Source organism: Vitis vinifera, chromosome 11 (assembly GCF_030704535.1).
Source record: "Vitis vinifera cultivar Pinot Noir 40024 chromosome 11, ASM3070453v1".
Classification (NCBI taxonomy): domain Eukaryota; kingdom Viridiplantae; phylum Streptophyta; class Magnoliopsida; order Vitales; family Vitaceae; genus Vitis; species Vitis vinifera.
This window is the reverse complement of record NC_081815.1, coordinates 5,919,104-5,943,981: the sequence shown is the minus strand read 5'-3', so window position 1 is coordinate 5,943,981 and position 24,878 is coordinate 5,919,104. Positions and strand designations below refer to the sequence as shown.

The 24,878-nt window shown below is 34.7% G+C and overlaps 2 protein-coding genes across 2 annotated transcripts; both read left to right on the top strand.

Annotated features, from left to right (window-relative positions):
* The first annotated feature begins 1,322 nt into the window (after positions 1 to 1,322).
* On the top strand, positions 1,323 to 6,864 carry LOC100262695 (actin-related protein 2/3 complex subunit 3). The gene is made up of 4 exons (XM_002264176.4): positions 1,323 to 1,773; positions 3,132 to 3,240; positions 3,329 to 3,598; positions 6,564 to 6,864. Exons 1-4 carry the CDS (start codon positions 1,771 to 1,773, stop codon positions 6,704 to 6,706), a joined length of 525 nt encoding a protein of 174 aa, XP_002264212.1. The 5' UTR covers positions 1,323 to 1,770; the 3' UTR covers positions 6,707 to 6,864.
* Positions 6,865 to 8,416: 1,552 nt separating this feature from the next.
* LOC100243788 (ubiquitin C-terminal hydrolase 22) lies at positions 8,417 to 14,818 on the top strand. The gene is made up of 3 exons (XM_010658214.3): positions 8,417 to 10,115; positions 10,580 to 10,704; positions 13,207 to 14,818. Exons 1-3 carry the CDS (start codon positions 9,223 to 9,225, stop codon positions 13,977 to 13,979), a joined length of 1,791 nt encoding a protein of 596 aa, XP_010656516.1. The 5' UTR covers positions 8,417 to 9,222; the 3' UTR covers positions 13,980 to 14,818.
* Positions 14,819 to 24,878: the final 10,060 nt, after the last annotated feature.

Below are 24,878 nucleotides of genomic sequence, written 5' to 3'. Positions count from 1 at the left end.
CAGAAAAGTGAAAAGGCTTGATCAATCCCAAGACTATTTCCATTTAGTTCCCAAAAGATTTCTAGAGGTGGGAGGAAATAGAGTCTTTGGACAAAGTTCCAAGAACTTGTTTGAGCCTTTCTTGTGTTATTCTTCTTCTTGTTCTTATTTTGTATCTAAGAGAGTTTTATTGTATCAAAGTGAGTGTGTGAGAGTGTTTCCTTTCTCCATTGTATCCAAATTTTTTCAACAAAAACAGAGGTTCTTTTCAGTTGTTTGAGTTATGATATGGAAGGGGGTCAATAAAAAACGAGGCATAAAGACTTAATGTGGCTGCCATCTGCATGTCCATTGGAATATCACCGGGGAATATTTGTTGGGGGCTGAAAAAGATGCCCATGCCATTAGCAATTGTCATCTAAAGAGGCCTTAGCAACCCTTGCATGAAGGCTACACCATATTAAATGTGGTTCCATAATTAATGATGATATTAATTACTTTCTTTCCTTAATCCCAATGCGTCTAGAGTAATGCATGGTTCTAAACACTAAGGTACGTTTGTTTTCTTTAGCTCAATGCCAAATGAAACGTTCCTTTAGACTTTAGATTTGATTTTTATTTTTAAACTTTTAACTCATTTATCAATATTTTTAATTGAATAAAAACATTAAAATATGTGTATTCAACTATATGTTGTAAAAAAATAAACAACTTAATACTTAATACTATTAAGTTGTATTTAGAATTATATTCCATTTAAACTTAAGTAAAAAATTAAACATTACCTAAAATTTCATTTTTGGTCTATCTAGTCAACTTGAAAAGTCATTTTTTTAAGTTTAATAAAAATTTTTATATACATTCTACTAATTTTACTTAAAAACTCATAAGTTATAACTTAAAAAAAATAATATTAAAATTTAAAAAATATTACGTTTTATGAAAATTCTATTTTGACTTATGTTTAATAAATTTTTTATAATATCCTTAGAATGAGAGTAAGGTTATATTTGATTCATGAAAATATTAAGAAAAAAAATATAAAGAAAAATAATTTTTTCTGATTGTTTATAAAAAATATAAAAAAATTAAATATAATTAAAACTATTTTTAAATTATTTAATTTTTATATCAATAAGTTAAAAAAAGTAAAAAAAATTTGAAATAATAAATAAAAATAATTTATCAATTTTTAATTAATTTTTTTTTACTTTTCCTTTATATTTTTTCTTAAATTTTGGGCAACCAAACATAACCATATTTTTTTAAAAAAAAATCATTAATATGCACCACCAAAATTCAACTTCAATTAATATGAGAATTGTTGACTCTCCAGCAGACCAGGAAAACATAAATTTAAATGTGGGAGTTACCGGTTAATCTCCGGCCGTTGTACAGTAAAACTAAAGCACTTACTTGCCATTGAAACGACGCCGTTTTGATGTGAAACGACGCCGTTTGAAATTCCTCCGTCTGACTCCCTGAATATTATAACCCAAAAATTCTGTGACAAACATTGAGGCGACCACTTTGTCGATTAAGGGCGAAATCGGAGCTGGAGAAAAGACTGAAACGGCGGCGTTTTCGCCTGTGGACCACCGGAATAAGAAGTGGCGCTGCAACTGGAGGGCAAAAAGGGTATTCGGCATAGGGGGTTTGAAAGCAACACCGTTTGCGGTTGCGTGCATCACCAACCCACCCACTCTCTTTACACCTTCCAACCATCTGCGGGGATAATCATTTTTTGATTTGGGAAATCCTGATTCTGGAGCTCAAGCATTTTCTTGGAAAATGGTATGAATTTTCTTTGTTCATGCCCACTCCTTTTTCTTCTTTATGTATTGTTTGGAAGTTGTGCATGGTTGTGTTGTAAGGATGGTTCACGATTTGAAAAATGAGATTTTGTTGTTTTGCATTGATGAGATGCTACAGGGGTGGTTGAGAACGTGGGTTAGTAGATAATTCTATCAAGGATGACTATGAATTTTTGTATATTAGGGTTAGGGTTTATAAAGCTGCTTCATCCAATCACAAGTTCTTCCTTGGACACAAAGTTGCATTCTCATATCCCAAGTAAAAAATCCATTCCCTAAAACATGATTACTATCCCTTCTTACAGATTTTGAAACCCTGCAATTGAAGGAAAGGGAAGTAAAATGCTGAAAATAGCTTGGATGAAGGAATCCATTTTTAAACGCTTTTCAGTATTTTCTTTCTTTGCTATTTCTGAAATCCAAATGGAATGTAGAGATCAATCTTAGTCGTTCAATGAAATCAATATCGACCATCACAAAAATCCACAACACTTGACAGGAATTTGCAATTCTTTCGTGGAGTTTTGATTTAATGGTATTTCAGTTTATCTATATAAATTTATTGAATGAATAGCAAAAGCTAGTAAAGTTTATAAGAGGAAATACTACACATAGGATGGATTTTCATCTTCATCAGGATTAGGCAGATTTGTTGGATAGAGGGAGTCCTGCTTAAATTGTGTTTTCCATCGCCTATGGACATAAATAAAAAATGAGAACTGAACATTTTAGACAATTAATCGAGAATGAATGTACTTCCAAGGGGGTTTGTGTTCACTATGGCCATTAACATGGCTGGCTTTTAATCTTTAGAGTTCAGACTGCAAGGTTTTCAATGTGGATGGAGGATTCATATCTTCTCAAGCTGTTATTTTAAGGTTTGTATCATTTAGAATGGACCTTGTGAACTGTTATCATTTTATTGTATTATGATAAATTCATCCCATGATTTTATCTACAATTTGCCATCAGCACTATAGCTAGATGGGTAGGAATACCGCTTCCACTTGTAATATGTTAAATGTAAGTTGCTTGGGGATCCTGGGCAAAATCTGTATTTTGAATGATATAGATTTTTCTGGTATTTATCCTTGTGAACAAATATGGGCATTGATGAAGAATAAAATTAGCTTCAGCCTTTATTGATCCTTTTGTCAAAAAAGGGGAAGGGTTTGAAGAATTCTTGAAAATGTGGTTCAATCCCAATTTGGTAAAATAGGCCTTTTGGTTACTGCTATAATGTTTCTCATGCCATTGTCAATTTCATTGTTTTTATAGTTGTTTTTCTGCTTCCTTGCTTTCACATTGCCTCATGAATAACTGATATTTTCATGGCAGGTTCATCACTCCAGTTTCGTTGATGATGAGGGAATCACTAAAGCTTGTGGGTGTCCCCTACTTCCTTTAAAAAGTCATATAAAGGGTCCTGCCCCAGTTTCAGATCAAGGTTACTCTTATGTCATTTATGGCTTACAACTTTTCTCATCATATTTTACTTTCTTCTTCATGCGGGCATTAAGATAATTTTTTTGCAGATAGGACTGATATTGTTGATGAGGCAATCACATTTTTCCGCGCTAATGTCTTTTTTAGAAACTTTGATATCAAGAGCTCGGCTGATAAGCTCCTTATCTATCTGACATTCTACATCAATGTGGCATTGAAGAGGCTTGAGGGCTGTAGAACTCTGGCTGAAGGAACCAAGGCAATCATAAACTTGGGTTTGGAAAAGGTCCCTGTGCCTGGAGAGTCAGGTTTTCCTTTTCCTGGCCTTTTTGCCCTTCCTTTATCTCAACCAGAAGCAGGTAAATGTCCTTCTTATCATTTTCCCCCTTAGTATTAACTGCATTATATCATATGCTAGAAAGCTTATTTAAATTTTAAGAGTGTTGAAAAATTTACTTTCTGTAAAACATGTTAATATCACATTCTAAAGTTCTTGTTGCTTGCTTCTTTGATGATCATTGTAATAGCTTTAACATGTGAAAGTTTGAGCCATGTCTTTTATTCTCTTTAATCTGTTTTGTGGCTTCATCCTAGAATATCAATATTTTTTTTTTTAATCAGAAACAACCTAATGTATTAATAGAAAAATCATCCTAGATATCACTTAATGCATCAAAATCAGAAAAGTGATAACAATTGTTGGTTCTAAACACTAGATTTACCAAGAATTTAGTGGGAGAAACAATTATTGTTTTTTGGATGCTTTGAATGCACTCAATGTTCATCAAGTTGATTGTTGTATGAACAGTAAAATATGTAGATTTGTGAGGATTATAACTCGAATATCTCTGTTTCATTTTGTTTGTTTGTTTGTTTTTCCTTTATGTTCTCAAGCATGCCCAATTGTTTCGTGGAACTGTTCTTGGAAATGCTCCATTTTTCCCACTCCCCATGATTGTAACACTTTACTATTTATATCTTCATTAACAGTAGGTGTCAAGCCTAGGTACCCTCATTTTCTTGTTTCAGTGAAGTTAAATCTGCATTGATGTTCTCTTATCAATCTAGACCCTCAGGCTATGTCCTGAGTTTTTGCTGATCATGGTTCTGATCTAATGGCTGCTAACTGTTCTGATGCATTTGCTTTTGGGAAGCCTAAAAGACACTTCCAACCTTGCAATGCATGACTTGATGGAGAAACAATTTCTCTAATGCTATAGGCTAGTTTGGGTGATATGAAACCTCATTCTTTTAAGTCACTAGGTTAAAAAATGAGTCGTTGGCTCTTGCTGAAGAAGGAGCTCTTATATAAAGCATTCGGTCTGTAATAATCTTAGGTTCTCCCCTTCTGTTAGTCCTTTAAGAAAAAATCTATTGCTTTCTCCAACAGTTTTAGTGGAAAACAAATATATTTGCAGCAAAACAAAGGGCATGATTATGGTTACCCCAGCTGCATTTGCTCACTAAGGTGGGTGTTATTGATGGTTGTTTGTATAGGAACCAGGTTGACTCTTGATTTGTGAAAACTTCTTGGCAAGATGGAGCTCTTCCAGCCATGTGTAAACCAACTGAGTTGCTACCATTGGGTACTCCTTGTTCAATTTTAGGGGCTCAATGTATCACCTAGTTTCTTATCTTGGTCTTTAGTGATGAGGTTTGGATGCCGTTTTTTCATTGACTCAAATAATTTTCCAATTGGAACTGCAATAAAAAAAAATTGGCCATGCAGAACTTCAAAATTGCATTTGGCTGAGAGAGAGAGATAGGGGAGAGAGTCATTGGGCTTTAAGTCCTTGGTTGTAGAGTCACCAAAAGGGCCTTGGGTAACTTGATGTTGTCACAACTTGAAAAGTGAGGGTTATGGGGAAAGGTTTTTGCAAGAGCTAGGGCTTTTATGCTCTTTTCTTGATTGCTGATGCTGTTCCAAGGCATTGACGATCTTGGTGATGCACTGTTTAGAGCTGAGTTTTTCTTTCTTAGACCTTGGTCTGTGAGTGTCAACAGTGGTGGAGGTAAAATTGGGGGGAAAGTCTCCCTTTTGGTGAACCAAGTTGAGATGGCGTCTGATTTTGCACTGCACTGCACTAAAGTTTGCACTAACCCTGCCAACAGTTCTCACTTATGTAGTCTCCCATTATTGCAATTATTGGTAGTAAACAGCTTCAGTGGTTTCCCTGTTGCTAACAATCATTGCTTTTTATCTCCCTCTTATAGGTAATTATATTAAGAAGCACCTAAAAGAAAAGTGGGTGCCATCTAAATATACAAGAAAGGTGGAAGGCCTTACCACTATTTGGTTATTGCTGGATACCGAGACACTATATTGTTTTATATTCCATAGAATGAAACCTTGAAATGGTGGCTTTATAAAGTGGGGTGTTCTGAAAATTGACAACTTTCACAACAGATTCTCCTTTTCTCATTTTCAGGCAGGATTGTACACCAAGGATTCCAATATTAAATCAGTTGGTGTTAATTATGTTATGTACTTAGATAATAGCAAATAAATTTTTATATCTTGTCAACAAGATTGAACTGCTACAATGGCCTTTGAATATAATGGCCAATAGTGGTGGAAATTCTCTGGGTTTAATAGTGATAAAAAAAAACTTGTATTCCTTGTTTATGCTCTTCTATTTGTTTTTCCCACTTCGCTGTATTTTTACTGTCATAAAAAATTTGGACAGCATAGCCTGCAGCAACTACCTTCTGATAAATTTCCGAATTGGGCTGCTTGTGTCATCATCATATCATGAAATCTCAAAGTTAAATGATTTATTGCGCCTTAAGTTTCCTAAAATGGTTCTAGGAGTATGGTGTTTGCAGCTTTAAGACTTAGAACCAAAATATGAGCTCTCCACAAAGTACTGCTTATTGTGTTTGGTAATTTTAATCCACCATCAAATGGGTCCTGAGCAAAATATTTCACTGGGGGGAAATTCCTAGTTCTCTTGTGATTCTGATTTGAGAATTTATATTTCTGTATTATGGTCATTATGTAGTACAGGTTCCACCAGGCAGAGTCCTGGTAGGTGCGAGTAGGATACGGTCCTAACTTTTAGTGTTTTTGCACAGTGCTGTAAGTGAGATCAAATCTGCGCTTTCACAAGTGGCAGCTCCTTACTTTTACTGTTGCACCTAAAATGGCACTTTAAACTTACACATTTATATTTGATATTTAGGAACATTGATATATGGTGGGACATGCAAAACGTTGGGTTTTTGGCTTTTTGCATGATAGCCTGCCTGATGTGCTGTGCTTGAGTGTTCAAGTACACTTCAAAACTTTAAAAAATTTCTGACTTTTGTGATCATTGAACACAGAGCTATTCAGGAATTATCTGAAGCAGATAAGGGAGGAGACAAGTGGGAGACTACTGAGCGTTGCATATAGACCCAATGGGACCCCAAATAAATGGTGGTTGGCATTTGCCAAGCGGAAATTCATGAACATTATTGTTCCTTAAAACAATTTATTTGTAGAGGTTGTACAAATGCGAGGACCATATAGGCACTTGATGAATGTAATTGTGATGTTATTGATTACCCAATGAGAGAACCGTTGTCTTCAATATTTGTTGCGGATGTTTGGTAATAAGATGAAGCTCATGAGCCATTCAAAGCACAACTGTTTATGTAGGAAATAGAAGAAAATGAGTCAGGCTTATTTGATTGTGCAAGAAAATGTGAGGGGTTATTTGTTTGTGTCAGCTGTTGTCTCTCTTTCTAGTACTGGCTTATTTCATCAATTAAGAAGCCTGTATTGATAAATGTAACTAGGAGCATTATCTTCAAGTTATTTTCTTTTGGATCATCTTTAACCTCTTCAGTACTTTCTGAGCTATAATAGCTTAATGCTCCCCCTTGAACAGTGACACAATCGCCTGACCCCTGATGGAGCAAACATGTCTGTTTTCCCTGGTAATTTGAGGCAACTTGACATTTTTTAAGCATGTTGAGGTGGTTTTCATCTTCAAGGTGGTCCAAGTGTAACCTCTGGCATGCCGCATCGTTCATATGTAGCACCATACCTATGTGGTTGAATTGAACTGCAATTGAAGCTGGATTGAGGTTTGCTGCTTGTCACCATTTTGATAATACCCTATGGAGGTGATTGGAGTCATAGTACATAGCTGACAGTACTCGTCGGTGTTCAATCTTGGCAGTTCTTTGCAGATGTCTGTAAAGTTACCAGGGAGCTTAAAGTGATATGCCCCTGCTTTGTTGTGAGCTTAGCTTGTTGCACACCATGAGGATAATGTCATTTGGAGCTTATTTTTTCTAAGTTGCATACCAATGAGGAAGTATCATCATGCCTCTATTATTTTTGGTGAGAATCTTTGTCACGTTTGCCATGCCCTTTGATTAGTTGCACAGCAGTGGGGTTTTTCTGAGGACTGTCAGTCCAACAAGATGGTGCAGAGCTTTCTGAGTACCTTAAGATTCTTGACACCATCCTTGCTTTATTTAGCATAAGCTAAATCTTTACCCAACTTTGTTTTCTGTTTTCTATCATTGGTTTTCAGAACTTCCGTAGTGATTAAAGAGGTAATGGTTGTTTCTTTTCATGATCGGATTCACACTCAGGGAGATTATTTTGCCTGAAATTGCCAATTGAGCAACTGCTTTTGCAGTATTGATATCATGCTTTCCCCTCTCTCTCTCCTTGATAGTCTAAAGGGAAGACAACAAAAAATGGTTATTTTGTGAACTCAAAGCCTAAAAAACCAGGTATGATTTTTATGGAAAGATGGTGATGGGGACACCTTAAATTGGTATAAAGAAAAGAAAAAGGCTGATTCTCAACATTTACTTGCACTCACTGGTTGCTTTCATTTAGTAAATTTTTAGCTTTTTCTGAAACAAGTAATTGAAATTCAAATTTTGTTCCCATATTAGCAACAACAAAAAAGGAGATTTCCCTGGAACATAAACTATACAACTAGGTGACAACTAGGAAGCTGCTGCAGAAGTAGAGTAGAAGGCTTCATTTCCCCCTACTTGCAACACCTCCATAATTACAACCAAACAACTAACTAAATTTTCTCCAAGACACCAACAAACAATAAGGCAAAAAAAGAAATTCATCAAGGAAAGAGGCATATGCACACAAAAATGAGATAAAATTGTAAAATATGCCATAAATGAATGGGGGGTGGGAGGTGGGAGGTGGGGGGTGAGGGGTAAGGAGGGAGAGGCGGGCGGACTCCCCATGTCGTACCCCTTTCTGATTGGGAAATGCACCTACATCACCCCTCCACCATCATGTCGTGGGCCATTTACAGAGAAATGAAAAATCTCCACATACCCCTTAAAGGCTTAAACCATAGTGCCTGAAAATATCAGCCCCTACTTTTCATCTTCCCACTATAGTCGCCAAAGCAGTGCATTCTTTTCATCTTTTCTTATGGATTTAATCGAAAATAATGAAAGCGAATGTTTGTATAATTGTTTGAGGCGATAATTTTATGACGCAATAAAACGGTTACTGGGAATGGAGATTTAAAAAGGGAAGATAAAGTCCACACAACAAAACGGAAAAAGAGACCAATTTAATAAATTATTGTAAAATTGATCCTACTTAAGTGACAAAAAAATTTCTACTTCTCTCTTCTGTCTTTGCCATCTGCTGCCCTCTGCCCTCTGCCCTCTTTTGTGGATCAAAACTCACGAAAATAGAGAAAGAAAATTGGAATTAATTTTTTTTTTTTAAATATGGTTTTTTATTAATTGATTTTAGAAATAAAACAGAAGCCAAAAGTGAGGATCTGAATCAAAAGATGAACAGGATGGAAGGCCCAGCTCTGATTATCGGGTCTCTGCATTTGAAGGGAATTTCATTTGCAGAGTGTTGAATGTCAGCCATTGGTTAGGATTACTGGTTCTCTGATCAGATCTGACAGATTCAACCGATCCATGAAGCTTATGTTCTTGAAATCTAGGGCTTTCTTTGTGAATCTGCTCCGCAGCTCCGTTTACGCCGATGTCGTCCAAGATCAATCACCACCGGATCAACGGTCAGATTCCACAGCCTTGTCCACACCTAGCCGAATACAGAACCCGAAACGGCTCCAAGCCGTTCCGAGCCCTACAGGAGTGCCTCCGTGTAAAGCCGCTCGGTCGGGCCGCGATCCGCCGCGACCCCAGCGAGGTGCCTCGATGTGGCGCGTGCGGCGAGGCGGCGAGGTCGCGCCTCTACGCCTGCGTGACTTGCGCGGCGGTGTCGTGCCACAGCTCAGACTCGCCTTCACCGTCGCACGCGGCGGCTCACGCTGTGTCGATGCCGCCTGGGCACGAGATCGCCGTGGATGTAGATCGCGCCGAGCTATTCTGTTGTGCGTGTCGCGACCAGGTCTACGACCGGGACTTCGACGCCGCGGTAGTGGTTGCGCAGACGACTGCGTCCACCCTCGGCGGCGGTTCGATCCGATCCTCTCCGCCGCCGGAGAATTTGAGGAAAAGGAGGAGGGTCGATTATCGGCCTTGGACACCTGATCTGAGGGAACGAGTCTTGATGACTCGAAACTCGAGTCCATTGCAAAGAACTGAGGGGGCTGATGGTGCGAACTTGTCCAATTTGCCATGGGGATTGAGAGGATTGAACAATTTGGGAAACACTTGTTTTATGAATTCGGTGTTGCAGGCATTGCTTCACACTCCTCCACTGAGAAACTATTTCTTGAGTGATCGGCATAATCGGTATTATTGTCAGCAGAAGAACAATGCTAGTAATGCATCCAAGCGCAATGCTGCTAGCAATGATAGTAACAGTAATAAGAATTTGAGGTTGTGTTTGGCTTGCGATATGGATGCCATGTTTTCTGCTGTGTTTTCCGGAGATCGGACGCCCTATAGCCCCGCAAAATTTCTTTACAGGTCTGATTGAAATTATTTACATGATGTTTCCATATTCATAATGCTGTCCTCTTTTTAATTAGAGCAAGTTTTATTTTTTGAAACTTTAGTTAACGTGCTTGGTTGTTCTGATAAAAGAAAAGGTTATGTACTTGGTTTTATGTTAGTCTTGAAAAGATGTGGTATGGGGTTGGTAAGTTTGTAGTACTGGTTTTGGGGCCTAACCTTTGCCTCATTATTGATTTTTTTTTTTCCTTTTACATTCTTGTTCATCTGCAGAAAATAGGATTTTTTTTTCTAAGAAAAGAATGATTTTTGACTTTGGGATTATCAAATTTGATGTACTTTGTGCAGATTGATATTTGCAAGTTATAGGCAGAGCTGTTATGATGCAGTCGGATTTCAATTTTGTTCACTTAACTAAAAGATATTGGCATGTTATCAAATAGTGGAGGAACTTCTCTAATTGATTGGTTTTCTTGCAGTTGGTGGCAACATGCAGCAAACCTAGCAAGTTATGAACAGCAGGATGCACATGAATTTTTCATTTCCATGCTTGATGGCATCCATGAAAAGATGGGAAAGGATAAACGCAAGACCCAAAGCCAAGGTAAATTCTTTATTGGTGCAAATATTTCCGTTGGTTTCTCATGCATCATCAGATATGTCTGTTTGCTTCAGTTGGGAGATCTTCCTGTTAATTGTTCATGTTTGCTAGTTTATGTTACTCCAATGAGGAGTCAGAAACTGGAGTAAAGGGCTGAAAAGAAGGGGTGAGAGCATGTTGCTCTTAGGTGACACATTGAACATACTGGTTGACATGTCCCATTTAGCAATGCTCTGCCCTGAAATACTTTTTGTTGCTTTCACAGTGGGTATATATGAATTGGATTATTTTGTTCCTAGGTCTATAGAATATTCTAGATGGAAATTGTCTTATTGTGTGCACTTTACCCCTTCTTGTATTCCATACATTTTACCATGCTGCTATGGTCTTCTAAGTCTGGGGAAAAAAATGGATGACATTCTTTGCTTGTTGAAAATCCCAACTCTGATGGGAACTTCATTTTCCATGATTGTTAGATTTTTGCCATCGCAATCACTTGCTGCACTTCTTTGAGATGTTTGCTTCAATGCACATAATCATGGTATTTGGCTGTGTTAGGGCTTGGCTACTTTAGACCCCTTTGAATGTTGTTGCAGTTTTCGTATGATTTTTGAAGCTCAATGAATGTTGATCTTTTAGGGGTTATTTGAATTTTGTCTTTGTTTCTGTAGGGAGTGACTTTATTGTATGATCTGCTTGTGTCTTGGGACCCTCTAGGGTCTTAACTGGTTTGCTTTGAAAGTTGGGATATACCTGTAGCTCCAAACAAATAAACTGGAGCATATCAAATTGTTTATTATAGGTACATGTTTTAAAGCAAAGGGGTCCTTCCAATTAGTAATGTCAAAATTTAGGAGCTAAGTGGTAAAAACTTAGTAACCAAGTGGTGGAACGACTCAGTTGATCTAAGGATGCACTCTGGAAGTGCTTTTAATTAACCCATAAGGAAGTCTATAGATATTTAAAGCATGAAGCATAAGTGAAGCTTGATATCATTCAATCCCAGCAAGATGATCAGCTTGAATACTCTTTATTATCAACCAGTGTCCATCTCTTCTCTATTTTAATATTTCAATTTGATCAACATGATCCAGAGTACTCTTAAAAGTTAACGAGTATCCACAATATTCAACTGCAGGGTGTGGGTTTAGGTCTTTTGTTTGTCGGCCTAGGCATTAACAAAAGCTCTCAGGCTTAGGGCTAATACTCAACCTGCAGGCTTGATGGTGTTATCTGCTTCACTCCAGTAAGTCTACTTTTCCTTGGTCTAATTCGTTTCATCATAGGATTTTCTTGTGTCAAATAAATTCTCTTGTTAACTCCGCCTGTGACATGTTTAGGGTCATGTTTCTACACAGCAGATCCCAAGCCTGGAAAAGGAGGATGGTTGCTTTAGGTTGGCAGCCGGAGACAAACCCTTTAGTCAAATCTTTGTGAACCTTAATTCTCATGTTGTTCAGGTCATGCTGATATCTTTGGTGGTGATGTTGCCATTGAACTTCCTGCTCTTTCTGTTGATGAAGTTCCTATGCATGGAGTGTTTTGGACAAGGCACAGTTTTTTCCATGAAGGTCTCATTGGAACTTCTTGTAAAACTGTGCTGCAGTTGTCCTTCATTAACAAGATACTAGTTCTATCCCTATCCCATTGTGATTGCCTAGAAAAGGGAAAATCATTTTCAAGCTTTAAGATCTGGTGTGATTTGCAACTATATCACATTGTGATGATTCATGAACTCCAAAATATTTGATCTTTCGGTCATGCATGGAAAATGAAAATGGGTTCAAAGCGTAAACTAGGATGCCCCAAAAGCTGGGTTGAGGTGTTAAGGTGTTGGAAGGGTGGGCATGGAGAGGGTTCCACACTTCAATTCATTCTTCCAAGAAGATAGTCATAAAAACTAATAATAATAATAGTAATAGTTTTTTGTAAGCATGTATTGGTTGTGGTGTAATGCCATCTCATTTTGGAGTCAGAATTAGTTGTTGTGCAAATTATCTTGGATGTGATTGATTATTTGGCTAATAGTTTATTTCAAATTTTGGTAGCATGCAGTAACATTTATAAGAGAGGAAGTGAGAATAGTTCTTCAGCACATGCTATTGCTTTCTCCCAGTAATGGCAAGGATACCATCATGAATACTTTCCTTTTAATGAAAATCATTAACCGTATTTATAAGCAAATTTCATATTGTTTTTTCTAAAGGCATTCTTCATAGCGTTTGTGCTTGCTTGCCTGATCATAATTTGCTCAAGTGAGAATTTTTTTTAACGTGTATTTTTATTTCTCTGTACTTCTGTAATAGCAGGAATTACTTCCATGAACTGTAATCTGGAATCATCTACTTGTTGTATTCGTAATTTTAGTTCTAATGAAAAAACCAAAAGGGAAAAAAAAGAAAGAAAGAAAGAAAAAAGAGTTCATGAAGTAATTGATATGAACAGTGATGTTTTAAAATCATATAAAGTAAACATGTATATGATCCCATTTATTTGCTATCACAGGCAATGGAGAATGTTGTATTGCTCATAGAGTATTCTCTGGTATCTTGCGATCTGATGTCATGTGCATGGCATGTGGTTTCACATCTACAACGTATGACCCATGTGTAGACATCTCATTGGACTTGGAGCCAAATCAGGGGGTTTCAACAAAGATGGGGTCAACAAAATCCCATCATTCTTGCAATGGTGAGGCAGACTCCATGAACTCAAGCCAAAACTGTGGAACATCAACCCTGATGGGGTGCTTGGACCGGTTCACTAGACCTGAGAGATTAGGCTCTGATCAGAAATTTTTCTGCCAACAGTGTCAGGTGAGACAGGAATCTCTCAAGCAGATGTCCATAAGAAAGCTTCCTTTGGTTTCATGCTTCCACATCAAAAGGTTTGAACATTCTTCCATCCGAAATATGTCAAGGAAAGTAGACCGCTATCTCCAGTTCCCATTTTCGTTGGACATGGCACCTTATCTCTCTTCCTCCATATTGAGGAGCCGGTTCGGGAACAGGATATTCTCCTTTGATGGGGATGAGCCAGATGCATCAAATGAGTTATCATCGGAGTTTGAGTTGTTTGCTGTTGTCACTCACACAGGTAAACTAGATGCTGGCCATTATGTGACATATTTGCGATTAAGTAATCAGTGGTATAAGTGTGATGATGCTTGGATCACTCAAGTTAATGAGAACATTGTGAGGGCTGCGCAAGGATACATGATGTTCTATGTACAGAAGATGCTTTATTACAAAGCAAGTGAAAAACCAACCCCCTCTTGATATGACAATGGCACAAGGCTAAATTTTCAACTAATTGTTGGCAGTCATGGTAAAGTGCAAAATTGAACATCAAAGAAGCATCAGGTCCAGTTCTGTAGACCATGAAGACCAATGTCATTGACTTGCTGCTGTCCTTTTTGGTTAAAGACCAAGCAGCTGTTATGGTACATCTTTGAGGGGAGATTTATAATTTTCAGTTGGAGCAAAAACTGAGCCTGAATTTTTGTGGCACTCTCCGGCATTGGGCAAATTTTATTTATTTTTAAAGGTATGGATTCCTTTAAAATGGCTTTTGATTTGATTCTTTTCTTTCATTTTCCCCTTGCCTCTGCTCATTGGAATGTTGTTGGTGGTGGGTTGATTCTCTCTCATGATCCCTCTTTAGAAGTTGCAAATGCTTGGCGGTTTAGTTTAGAGGTGTACTAATCTCTCACATGGGGATGTCCAAATCTGATTTTAGAGTTCTTTGTGCACACTAAATTTTTTTCAGAAAGTCATATAAACAAATACTTGCTGCAGAATATTTGTAGTGGTTTATCATGAATGACAAACACCATGTTTCATTGTGCCATTTCCAGGCTCTTCTAAATCACCAACACATTTCTTAAATACTACAGTATCCTTCTATTTGAATTGCAAGGACTAGAAAAGCTAAACCTGAAGTTGCTTTTAAAGTTTAATTTCTTAGTATGAGGGGTGGGTGCTGTGATGGTGTCTACTGTAATCTGAGAGTTCCTCTTGTTATATAGTTGCCATTTTGTAAATTGTAACTTTTATACCCAACTGTTTGAGGCTTAACAATTCTCACATTTGGGGTGTATACATGTTTTTTCATGGCCTATCTTTTATTATTATTATTGTTATTTGATCAAAGTATCCTTTTGAGTAAATATAACATTTTTCAACGGTTAGTTCTTTTCGAGACGTAAAATATTTATTATTATCAAAGCAGATTATCCTTTATTTATCTAATGGAAAAGAAATTAATAGAAAAAAAAATATTAAAAGGGGGAATTTCATGAATGACATTTCCTTGTTGCGTCTTCTCTTTCCATTATCTCCTTTATCTTTTCTTTGGTATCTTATTATTGTTACAAATAACCAGCATTGTGAGGAAGAACTTCCACAATGCTAATGGCACAATTCCAGTTAACATCCATCATGGGATTACAATCCCAGGGGAGAAATTGATTTGCGCTTAAGCAAAGTAATTGAGGAGGGTGAGATACTACTGAAGGTTCTCTTTTGAATTCCCTTTAAGAAGGTAACTGATTGGGACAAGCCATTGGTAAGTTTAAGGATGAAATGTTAGGAAGAACTATGTTTTGAATCAAAATAACAAGCTTTCATACACTGCAATGCAATGAAAAAGAAAAAATGGGATAAGACATTTCTTTCATTATCAGCGTCATCTTTTGGAAACTACTCCATGTTTTTCAGTCAGAAAAGTATTGTATTGTCTCCCTTTTTTGGGCTTCGCCTGGATCACTCTCTGATTTTGCATCACAAGCTCAACTTTGGTGATAACCATTCGGAAACGCTAGCTAGTACAAATCCCAGAAATACCTGCAGAGACACCCATGGATAGATCAGTGGCGTGCAAAATTAGCTATGTAATTAAAAATTTCAGATGGGTTTTTTGAACCAAAGACCTTCTACCTGAGTGGAGCCAATGATGTAGATGGGTGAATAGTGTTGGCCATGGAAGAACATGTCCTCTACCATGGCAAGTGGTATGGTGAGCGAGATCCCTAGCGCAGCTATGAGTGGGGTTGTCCAAACAACGCCCAGTGCCCCTGCGGATCATAACAAAATTTGGATCAGAAGCAAGTAAAATTTGAGAAACACTCTCTAGTCTCCTCTCCTAACATACCAGAAATAGTCAGAGAGGACACTTCCTACAAAACAAATGGCAATAAGAAGTCCCTTCATTTCATTAGAACGAGGAATTTTGAACTTTGGTTCGATACCCGAGGCAGTCAAAGGCCAGACTGAAATTGATCAGACCAAAAACTTGAGAGCAAATAATTTCCTTTAATGGTATTGTAGCTAAGAACATGGTAGGAAGATCAGAAAGCAAGTGAGGGGTTTGGTCCTAATTCTTAATTCTTACCTAGCCACCAAACAGCTTCTGCACATCTACCCTGTCTCCCTCTTCTCCAGCAAATTTTTTAAGCAGCACTGCAGTATTATTATTATTGCATATGAATCTATGAACAAGATCCATCATAACTGAACTAAATATGTCGGAGAATATTCTCACCAGTAAATAGTCCATAAGTCAAAGCTGAGAGAACACTGAAAAGATCTCCACCAAGTAGGCATTCTTTATATAATTGATCCCATAGAAGACAATCTTTCACCATATTTTTCTTACTCAACAACTTTAATCCTCTAAAATTAATATTTCTAAATCTTAAGTGTCAAATCTAAGAGGGATCATTGACACAAGATTTTAGACTTTTTCTAACACTATTTCGAATATTTAACAAAATATTTTATTTCTTGTCGTAGGCACATAACAATTAAATTGGAGTAATAGGATTGAAAAAGAAACACAAGCAATTACAAAAAAAGACACAAATTGAGAGAATTAAAACTTCTTCTAAGACTTAACTACTTAAAAATAGAAACTAAAATAACCACTTCAAATCAAATATTCTCCTTGATTTTTTTTTAAAATTAGATTTAATTGTAATATTTAGAAAGTTTCTAAATCAAGTTTAACTTTTCAACAAAGACAGATTTTTTTTAGGATAAGATCAAGGCATACATAAACACTTTTGATGAATGAGAAGCTTGAGAGGATGCAAAGCTTGGGTTTGGGTTCAAGCTTGTATGGTGTGGAAGGCTTGAGTAAAGGATAGCATAAGCAACTAAATGGTAAGAGTTCCATATAATTTGGTGTTTGGTGGGTGATGAATCAAATTTCAAAATGGAGTTTGAAGCTACAAAGGTGGCGTAGAAAGGTGATTAATATGATACGTGGCAATTTGAAAAACAAATGATCAATAACACAAGGGAAGGGAGGCTTGATACACCAAGGTAACACTAGTTTCAATGATGTCTTGATTAGCCTTTTAGCGAAAGCTATTGTGTTCAAGGCAATGGGGTTAATAATTTTGACACAACACAATAACATAGACTTTAGCAAGTTCGGGTTAGGTGTAATCATGTTCATGTTATAATTATATTAACTTGTATAATCAATTTAATATAATGGCTTGTGTTTAGATTTTACTACTCATCCCGACTAACAAGTTTAACCTATTTACTTAATTGTGTTAAAAATAATTTATTTATGAAACATTTAACCCATATAAATTTATTAAAAAATTATAAAAATTAGTAATACTTTTTAATACAAATATCATATAGTTAAAAAATAATAATAATGAACTAAAATAATATTTTGTTATAAAGATTAAAAAAATTTAAAATTAGACATTAAATAAAATAATAAACAAATGTAAAATTAAAATTTTAATTTATTTTCTATATTACTAGTCATTTTATAATTAAATTATTTAAGATTTAAAAATATTTAAAACTTGAAAGTTAAAGCACTTCAAAAGATTTTAGTTGCAGATTTCTCTCCAGCAGCTATTCCATGGTTTGTGGTGATTGCACGATTTCCTCCATTACAAACTAACAAATATTTTAAGGTCTTTTCTTTCTTCTTTTTTTTTTTTTTGGGAAGCTTCGGTGTTTATGTTGCGTCACTTAGCACCAGGTCACCCACACTCAGAAACAGAATTAAAAGAGACGCTCGCTCTAAGTCATGATGATTCCTCCACTATCAACTTCCTACCAAACACTGCCCAGATACTCCGGATGTTGGTTGTACGGCTTCTTTTCATCTCTCATGTCTCTTAATTTCTTCATTTTTTTCGTATTTCTTTGCCTCATCTTTTTGTAAATTAAGGTAATGCTCCGCAGTTAATGGTTTCGGTACCACGTACGTGGCCAACTACAGTGATTTTCTTTCTTCTTTCTTTCTTCTGTTGTTCTTTCTCAGTTGATGAGAACCTTTTTCCTCGACCTTCAGAAGAATCAAAGATGATCTAAGCGTAGGGGTAGACGATGGTTCCATTATGCTTCTTATTAAGAAAAGCCTAAGGTTTCGATCAATCATCAAATTTTATCCCAGACGTGTGAAAATCTTTATAAACACACAAGTATCGTCTTTGATGGTAACTGAAAAGGAAACTTAGACTGCGCTTTAACACAGAATTTTCACATAAATTATCAATGTAAGATTCAATATTAATCCAAATATGACATAAAGAGTAACTTCATCATAGGTGACCCAGATGATGATAACAGTGGCTATTGTTGAGGCCTCGCGGCCCTGATCCACGTAGTTGCCAAATGGATGGACGCACGATCTCAACCAATATAGATTCCTGGTTCAGTCGTTCCTGCAAAAGGCGTCCAGACACACCCTCCAATGGTTTTGTCAGCCATGGTGAGAGAGAATAATCAGTTGGCCTTTTACTAGGTATAGCAAGCTTACCCTCTTCTTTGTGTGAAAGTTCATATATATAGTACCAGAAGCTTTGTTTCCCTCTTTAATGGTAGGGAGATGTTTTGGCTTGTCATGATGCATCTAGGTGGTGACAGGGCCATCATCACCCTATGGGCGGTTGACAGAGATCGTGGGAGGCGCCGTGGTTGTCAGAGACCGTGGGAAGTGACTTGCCGTCACTTCATTCCTGTCTTTTCACTCTGCAGGTGGCAGAACGTGGGCCGTGGCAGGTTGTTGGAATGACGTGCAAGACTCGCTTACCTCAGTCAACGATCCGGACAAAACATATCCGGATAGGATATGTCGGTCGTCCGGATGTGATGTTTGCGAGTGTCGTGTGCCTCTTCCTTAGGGGTCTGGATAGGAGAAGCGCGCCACGTGTACTCTTGGGAAAATCCGGATGAGATTAATTCGGATAGAAATGTGTGTCACGTGTCACCAGGAAGTGTGTGCCACGTGTCATCAGGGGGAGGGGTCCCTACAGCTATGAGGCTTATCCCGGCTTTATACCTCCAACCCATCTCCTGAAAGCTCAGTCCAAATCAACCAAAAACAAGAGGAGAAGATAATCCAAATTAAACACTGGTATACTGATCAGATATCTGTATCTGTATACAGTACTCCCTCCAATCTGTTAGGGGTGTATTTTACTTGGTGATGAATATCTCAAAAGTGAACAGCCAAGAAGAAGAAGAGAAGACATATAGACTAAGAAAAGAACCTCTCTTTTTATGCCCAAAGACCTAACGAAAAAGGAAAACGTAGATTATGCAATAAAATCAAATTAAATCAAGTAATTGCCCAAAATAACCAAAATAAAATTGCAGAACCCTAATTTAAAATAGGTGGTTGCATTTCTTACCCCTCATAAAAGCCTTGACCTCAAGGTTAAAATAGAGGAAACTTATACTGTACCTTAAATGTATCCTCCCACGACCATTGAACCAATCACTGTGTCATTGATCGATTGTTCCATTTGACCACTCTCCTATCTAAGATGAAAATGGACTCAAGCTGCAACTGTCCATCTTCTCGTGTTGCTGGTAACTCAAGGAAAGGAGTGATTGTCTTCCCAATTTTCTTTTTCAAGCAAAAAACGTGAAAATCAGGATGGATTTTTTACTTAACTGGAAACTCTAATTTGTAGGCAACTTGTCCAATCCTGTTGAATAATCATAGGCCCAAAGAATCGAGGAGACAACTGCTTACTCCCTTTGGATGACACGGTAGTTTGTTTATAAGGTTGTAAACGAAGGAAAACCATATCTCCTACTTCAAATGTCATTTCACTTCTTTTTTGGTTTGTTCCTTACATGCCAAGATGTCTGGGTGACAAACCTTTACTCCAATTCCCCCACACCTACATCGCATTCAGTCTTGAATTCCTTCTGAAAATTGGGCTTTGGTAAGACAGTAGGAGTCATACACATGGTTGTCTTCCTTACATATAAGAGTAATTCATTCGTAAACATCTCAATTATATTTGACCTTCCAGGACACCACGGGTTCCAATTTTTATTTTTTTATTTTTTTATTTTTGTATTGAATGACACTTTAAGAATTTCACCAAATGACATTTAGGTCTTAAAATTTTCACTAGAAGAGTGAACGTAAAGAAAATTTAGGTGAATATATTTATAAACTCTCTTTTTCAAATTGGGTTATCTCATCTATTTTAATTAATTAATATTTCTAAAAACAAATATATATATATATAATATAAAAAGACAAAATAGAAAAATTAAATATGATTTTTAGAGGGCTTTCAAAATTTTCCTATATATTGACAAAAAAATGAAAAGATAAATTGGTCCCCAAATGGCACCTAGACTTACTTCAATATTGTAAAAGAAATTAACTTAAACTCCCTTTGGATGTTTACTCTTTGGGAGATACATCTAAAGCATGGATGAGTTGACTTTGTTAAAAGTATATCATATGTAATTATTGTGTATCTTCGCTTCATGATTTTAGGATACAATTTAGGTTTAATAAATCATGGTACTTGTCGTTTTGCTGAAAATCCTTATTTGACCTAAAGTCAAATTACAAAAATTTAAGAAATATTAGAAATAATGATTTATTTTGGGTTTTTCGTTAACAAAGAGTGCTAGTTTAATAATGAATTAGAGTTATAATATAAATATGATTCATTTCTAATTTATATTCCCTTTTCATTTTCATGTTAAAAATTAATATTTACTAAATTTGTCAAATATATAAAATTGAGATATAAACTTTTTTTTAATCTAAATTTTTATTTTTATTTTCAAAGAAAAAGTATGAATCATAATAAAATATATACACACAAATTTCAATTTATAACAAAAATATATGTAATTCTCCTTTTTTAATAATTTCTTTATTTATATAGAATTATAAATAAAGATAAATTGATTTCAAAAGTCCAATAATTATTTGAATTTAAAATTTAAATATTTTATTAAATTTAAAATTTAGTTATTTTCTAATTATAATGTGTTATAAAATTAGGGATATAACAATTTTTTTTTTGTTATAAATACTCATGCTTTCATACCTACCTTTAATATTTTTTTATGTTGAAGATTATGATTGAAGTATTATTTTTTTAGTCTTAATTTGATAAGTGTAAGAAATTCCATCTAAATAGGATTATTATTTTAATTTGTAAAAGTTTACCGAATATTATGCATAAGAAATTCTAATTAAATAGAATTAATAGAAAAAAATCTTATCAAACATATGTTTTTTTATAAAAAAAAAAAAAATTAATCCATTTTAATTTGATATATAGATTTTTTTTTATTATTGGATAAATGTATGTATAAATTTTTGGAGGCTATTATAATTTTTTTAAATACAAATACTTAAAAATTTTATTTCATTTATTACTAAATTATTTTTTATAATTTTTATTAAATAATTTAAAATTTTATATGATATTTAACTTTATTATTTAACTATCCTCGTGCCTGGCTAGTTAAACAATCTAGTATTATATAGTATTAAATGAACTAAACTATTATTTTAATAAAAAATATTATTGATTAGGGATGGAAATGCAGTGGGTTTGGGACACTTAGCATCCATCTCAATCCCGCTCCGTTTATTCAAAATAATCTTCATCTCTATCCCATTAAAAAAAAAGTAAACAAGATTCATACTCGCCCCTCCTGGTCCTTTTTAATTTTTTTTTAAATTTAATTTTTTTTAAATATATTAAAATAAATATATTTTATAAATAATTAAAATATTATAATTTTATAACTTATTTTATTGAATATTATTATTATTATTATCTTAAAAATAAGAAATATAAAAATTAAATTAAATTAATTTTATATATAATCGAGAGGGAAAAGGTAATACCCGAACCTATCTTGGGTTTAAAAAAAATATCTATTCATAACCCGTTTATTTAAATTTCAAACTCGTCTGATTAGAGACGGATACCTGAAAAAACTTGTCTCATTGTTATACTTAATCATATCTATTATCTTGATGAGTTTCAACAAGCTTGTAGCAAGTAAAAGGAGTTTTGCATTATCTTTAGAAATGTCAAGCCTAAAGACCCACTTCAAGGGCGTGACTGTCATTTTACACCTCAAACCTGAAGGCTTAAAGTGTAACCTGACCCAAACAATTATCTAGTAACTGCAAGTTACCAATTACCAATTACCAAATACTTATTCAGAGTAGCGGAACAAAATTCTAAAATCTTCAAAACTTAACTTTAAACTAAGCATCCATCAACCAAAAATTCATTATCCAAATAGATTGCAAACTCAAACAATTCAAGTGCTAACAAAAATATCCATAATCTCCAAAACCCAATTTCAATCTATCATAAAAAAAAAATTTAAAGTCCAATATCTAAATAGCTCCCAAAAAACCAAATAGTCTAAATGAACATAAACTTATAAACTAACCATGTCCAAAAATAACATCCTAAGCAAAATCCTAACGATGACCATTCCCCGGCCTAGCCATCACTCCTCGTCCGAACTAGGGATACCTGAAAAAATTATCAACAAAAGGGAATGAGCTCAAAGCCCAATAAGGAACATTAATGCAGTTCATAGATCAAATATTTCAAGTTCACTTGCAAAATAGAAGATATTATAACTAATTATTTTCATAAACTTTTGAGTCAGTTTTGTCAATGCATTTAAAACTTTTAATTGTACACTTTCATTTCTAATTCAAACATTTTCATATCAAATTCAGTCAAAACATTCAAATAATTTATTTACTCTGGTCATCAAACATCAAATGGTGCTCAGTTAGGTGAGACTTTTCAAATAGGTGCCCTCAAATTGTTCCTTTAAGGTGGACGGAACCAAACACTACTAGTATTAGTAACCTCTAACCAAGTCCCTAGAGGTTAGGGTCCAAATCAATTACATTCTCAATCAAAAAATGTAAAAATCAACTATTATATCCTGTTGATAAGGGTCAAAAAGTCAAAAGTCAACTATTCTATCCCATTGACAAAGACCAAACAAACCAGAGTCAAATACTTATTTCAATTATTCAAATTTGCAAAACATAATATCTCCACATTTCTCTGTTATAAACAAAATATAAGGTTCTAACATACTTTTCATGCAAAACTTATTTGATCCATGTATAAAACGAATAATAACTCAAAACGTTTCCAAATGATGTATATAAAAATTTGTTTCTAAAAAAAACAATTGCATTAATTTCCCTTACCTTAAAAGAAGTCCTCAAAAACTTTGGAAAAAAATAATTTTGAAAATCTACTTTTCACATGATAAAATATAAGATAAATAATCATTACTATTTATCTAAAATTATAGGTTTGATAATCCTAAAATTTTAAGTGTTCAAATTAATGTTTTTAATTATGAAAGATAATTTAATTTATTCATATTTTAGAAAATTAATAAATTTCTAATTCATATAAAACTTAATTTTTTATTTTCAATTTATTTCTTAGGACACAACATAATTTAATTAAACTACAATTTATTTCACTAATTAAATTTTATGCTACTTATTAACTTAATATTTATCATTAATCTAATTATAATACTATAAATTTAACTAAATTGTATTTCACCTTGTTTATTTATACATAGTTTATTTTACCACTTTCATATTTTCCAAACACAACTGTCATTGTAATATATATATATATATATATATATATATATATATATATATATATATATATATATATATATATATGTATATATATATATATATATATATATATATGTACATACCATCCACTCACTCACATACTCCACATGCAGGCCTCTTATTATTAATAATATTATTATTTTCATCCACTCATTCACACACTCCACATGCACGTCTTTTATTATTATAAATATTATTATTTTCCTCCCTCTATCTTTCATTCCCACACGCATGCAACTTTTTTTTTTCCCACCATTCTTCTATATTCCAGTGCACACGCGTTCTTTTTTTTTTTTTTCCACCATTTTTCTATATATGGAGAGGCTCCTTTTAACCAAGTAGATGCGTTTTAAAGCCGTGAGAGCCTCTTTAGGTCTAAAGCGGACAATATCTACACAGTTGTGGGTCATTACAAATGGTATCAGAGCCGATCTCCGACTTTGGTGTTGGGTTTGTTTGACCCCGTAAGGGGTGTTTGTCTGTTTGGCCCCACAATTTCGTGGGACACAATGAGGATGTTGTGTCTGTATAGGGGGTGTTTGTGATGTCCCACATCGGATAGAGGAGAAAGTTTCTAACGCTATATATGTAAAGGTTCCTCTTAACCAAGTAGACGCATTTTAAAACCGTGAGGGCCCCCTAGGTCCAAAGTGGACAATATCTACACGGTTGAGAGTGGGTCTTTACAAGAAACCCTTTGTGAGTGTCTCAAAGTAACAAAAAAACTCTCACCCTAGTGGAAAACTTTGAAGATATATCTTTTCTTTTATCTAATTTACCTACTCCCTTTGTGAGTGTCTCAAAGTAACAAAAAAACTCTCACCCTAGTGGAAAACTTTGAAGATATATCTTTTCTTTTATCTAATTTACCTACTTCTCTAAATAAAAAAGGAAAACCTGGTTTTTTTTTGTTTTTTTATAAAAAAAAAATTCATTGCACCTAAATAATATAAATCATCATTATTTTTTGAGTTAAATCTTAAATTCTTATAACACTCATTAAAATCTTAAAACAACTTGTTTTAAGATTTAAGACATTTTTAAAGAAGTTTACTTTAACTTGTAACTTTTTAAAAGATGATTGTGTGGAAAAAAATGCTATTTATTTTTATATTTTTTTGTCTTTATGGAAAAAGTTTTTTTTTTCCTCATTTTTTTTAACTGCAACTTTGTTGTCATACTTATGTTAGGAAGTTGGAAGACGAATTCTCACCCTTTGA

Coding starts and splice junctions, on each gene's coding strand:
- LOC100262695 (XM_002264176.4), top strand. Junction 3,241..3,328: donor TGCCCCAGTTTCAGATCAAG/GTTACTCTTATG, acceptor ATTTTTTTGCAG/ATAGGACTGATATTGTTGAT. Junction 3,599..6,563: donor TTTATCTCAACCAGAAGCAG/GTAAATGTCCTT, acceptor CATTGAACACAG/AGCTATTCAGGAATTATCTG.
- LOC100243788 (XM_010658214.3), top strand. CDS start 9,223: ATGTCGTCCAAGATCAATCACCACCGGATCAACGGTCAGATTCCACAG. Junction 10,116..10,579: donor CCCGCAAAATTTCTTTACAG/GTCTGATTGAAA, acceptor GTTTTCTTGCAG/TTGGTGGCAACATGCAGCAA. Junction 10,705..13,206: donor ACGCAAGACCCAAAGCCAAG/GTAAATTCTTTA, acceptor TTGCTATCACAG/GCAATGGAGAATGTTGTATT.